The sequence below is a fragment of the Sinocyclocheilus grahami genome, unplaced genomic scaffold (genome assembly GCF_001515645.1).
Source record: "Sinocyclocheilus grahami isolate Dianchi unplaced genomic scaffold, SAMN03320097.WGS_v1.1 scaffold11301.1, whole genome shotgun sequence".
Lineage (NCBI taxonomy): Eukaryota > Metazoa > Chordata > Actinopteri > Cypriniformes > Cyprinidae > Sinocyclocheilus > Sinocyclocheilus grahami.
The window spans coordinates 1-1,808 of record NW_015513749.1 but is presented as its reverse complement, the minus strand read 5'-3'; the positions used below and the strand labels follow the sequence as shown (position 1 = coordinate 1,808).

The 1,808-nt window shown below is 32.9% G+C and overlaps 1 protein-coding gene across 1 annotated transcript; it reads right to left on the bottom strand.

Annotated features, from left to right (window-relative positions):
• Positions 1 to 383: 383 nt before the first annotated feature.
• LOC107578644 (microtubule-associated tumor suppressor 1 homolog A-like) lies at positions 384 to 1,705 on the bottom strand. Its single transcript, XM_016264584.1, has 3 exons — positions 1,632 to 1,705; positions 1,383 to 1,478; positions 384 to 715 (listed from the first exon to the last, which is right to left on the bottom strand). The coding sequence occupies exons 1-3, from the start codon at positions 1,677 to 1,679 to the stop codon at positions 563 to 565; spliced, it is 297 nt and encodes a 98-aa protein (XP_016120070.1). The 5' UTR covers positions 1,680 to 1,705; the 3' UTR covers positions 384 to 562.
• Positions 1,706 to 1,808: the final 103 nt, after the last annotated feature.

Sequence of the window (1,808 nt, the reverse complement as noted above, 5' to 3'; positions counted from 1 at the left end):
TATATTTTTTAGCAATAGCCAAAAAAACATTGTATGGGTCAAAATAATTGATTTTTTTTTTATGCCAAAAACCATTAGGATATTAAGTAAAGATCATGTTCCATTAAGATATTTTGTAAATTTCCTACCGTAAATATATCAAAACTTAATTTTTGATTAGTAATATGCATTGCTAAGAACTTCATTTGGACAACTTTAAAGGCGATTTTCTCAGATTTTCTCGCACCATCAGATTACAGATTTTCAGCCAAAAATCTATAGAAAAATATCTCAGCCAAATATTGTCAGATCGTAACAAACCATACATCAATGGAAAGCTTATTTATTCAGCTTTCAGATGATGTATAAATCTCAATTTCAAAAAATGGACCCTTATGACTGGTTTTGTGGTCCATGTTCACAAATATCTAACAGTGACATAAATTATGTAATAGGAATATAAGGAAGCTACTTGACATGAAGGCAGCTGACCTGGCAAAGGCTTATAATAGATCCAGTGATACAGGTAAATGTAACCAGAATTTGATGGGCTTATAATGCCACGAGGAAGCTACAGGGGCATCTAACGCATATTTATTACATGTGTGCATATTCTCACCAGTTTGTCCATCTGCATGAGTTTCTTGTCTTGCTGGTGTATCTGGTTGGTCTTTATTTCCAGCACGGCTCTGAGACTCTCCAGCTCTTGTTCCAAAAACAGTGTGTGAGCGTCCTTCTGCACACAGAGAAAAAGGTGCTCAGTTTGTGTTTACGGCATCTGGGACTACAAAAAAATACATGGAGTATCTCTACGGGTCACAGGCTTGGTATGGGTCACAGTAACTAGATGGTCAATCAGATGTCCCACTAGCCCTCTTGAAACTACGGTTGGGGATGTCATTGTTGTTGACAAGCACACCAGAATAAGAACAGAAGAACCACACAAATGTAAACATTTCTAATGGACTGCATTAGGACACAGTTCTTGGCGTCAGTGTTGTTATTTATAACTATTAACAGTCATTTTTGTTAATAGAAAAACAGCTGAACTACAATAACATGTAAATAATGCATTACATTTTAAAAATTAGAAATGCTGTCTAAGTGAATCTAAATTGAAGTACTAAAATGAATACAACTAAAACTGAAATAAAAATAAATAAGCCTAACAGAAATATTAAAAAAGTAATAAATGACAAAAAACCATAATGAAATTACTAAAACTGAAAATATGACAATACAAGTCAAAATATTAATAATTATAATAGTGTATTAGCATTAGTTTTGGGGCTTGTCATAAAATAGTGAAAAAATTATTTAAATTCAATTACACTAACTGTAAACCAGCAATGTGGTTATACTGTGAATAATACAGATTACTGCAAAAGCATTACAAATTTTACCTGACTTTTGTCTGCCAGAGCTCTTCTCCATTCCTCCTCTTCTCTCAGTCTTTCTTTCAAAGCCTCGTTTTCTGCTGTCAAAGTCAGAATTTTCTCCTGTAGGGGAGAGAAAGTGATTAAATAAACAATTACCAAAAAGCATATACACATTATCTTCAATTTGCAAATTAAGCATAATATGAATACTATACATTTTAAAGATGAAAAGTAAGTTAATTCATATTTGCATGTTAAGACGGCGATGCATACATTGAGCATGGCTTCAGACTCCTTGAGTGTTTTATCAAGTTCTTCCATGTCCTGTTCATGAGTCTTCCTGAGCTCTGGAAAATGAAAAAAAAATTTGATAGATTTTCCTCATCTGACAGAAAGATTAGATCAAAATACATTACATGTAATGAAAGGATAAACAATAAGCCTTTTGAT

Coding starts and splice junctions, on each gene's coding strand:
- LOC107578644 (XM_016264584.1), bottom strand. CDS start 1,679: ATGGAAGAACTTGATAAAACACTCAAGGAGTCTGAAGCCATGCTCAAT. Junction 1,479..1,631: donor AGTCTGAAGCCATGCTCAAT/GTATGCATCGCC, acceptor TCTCCCCTACAG/GAGAAAATTCTGACTTTGAC. Junction 716..1,382: donor CTCTGGCAGACAAAAGTCAG/GTAAAATTTGTA, acceptor CTCTGTGTGCAG/AAGGACGCTCACACACTGTT.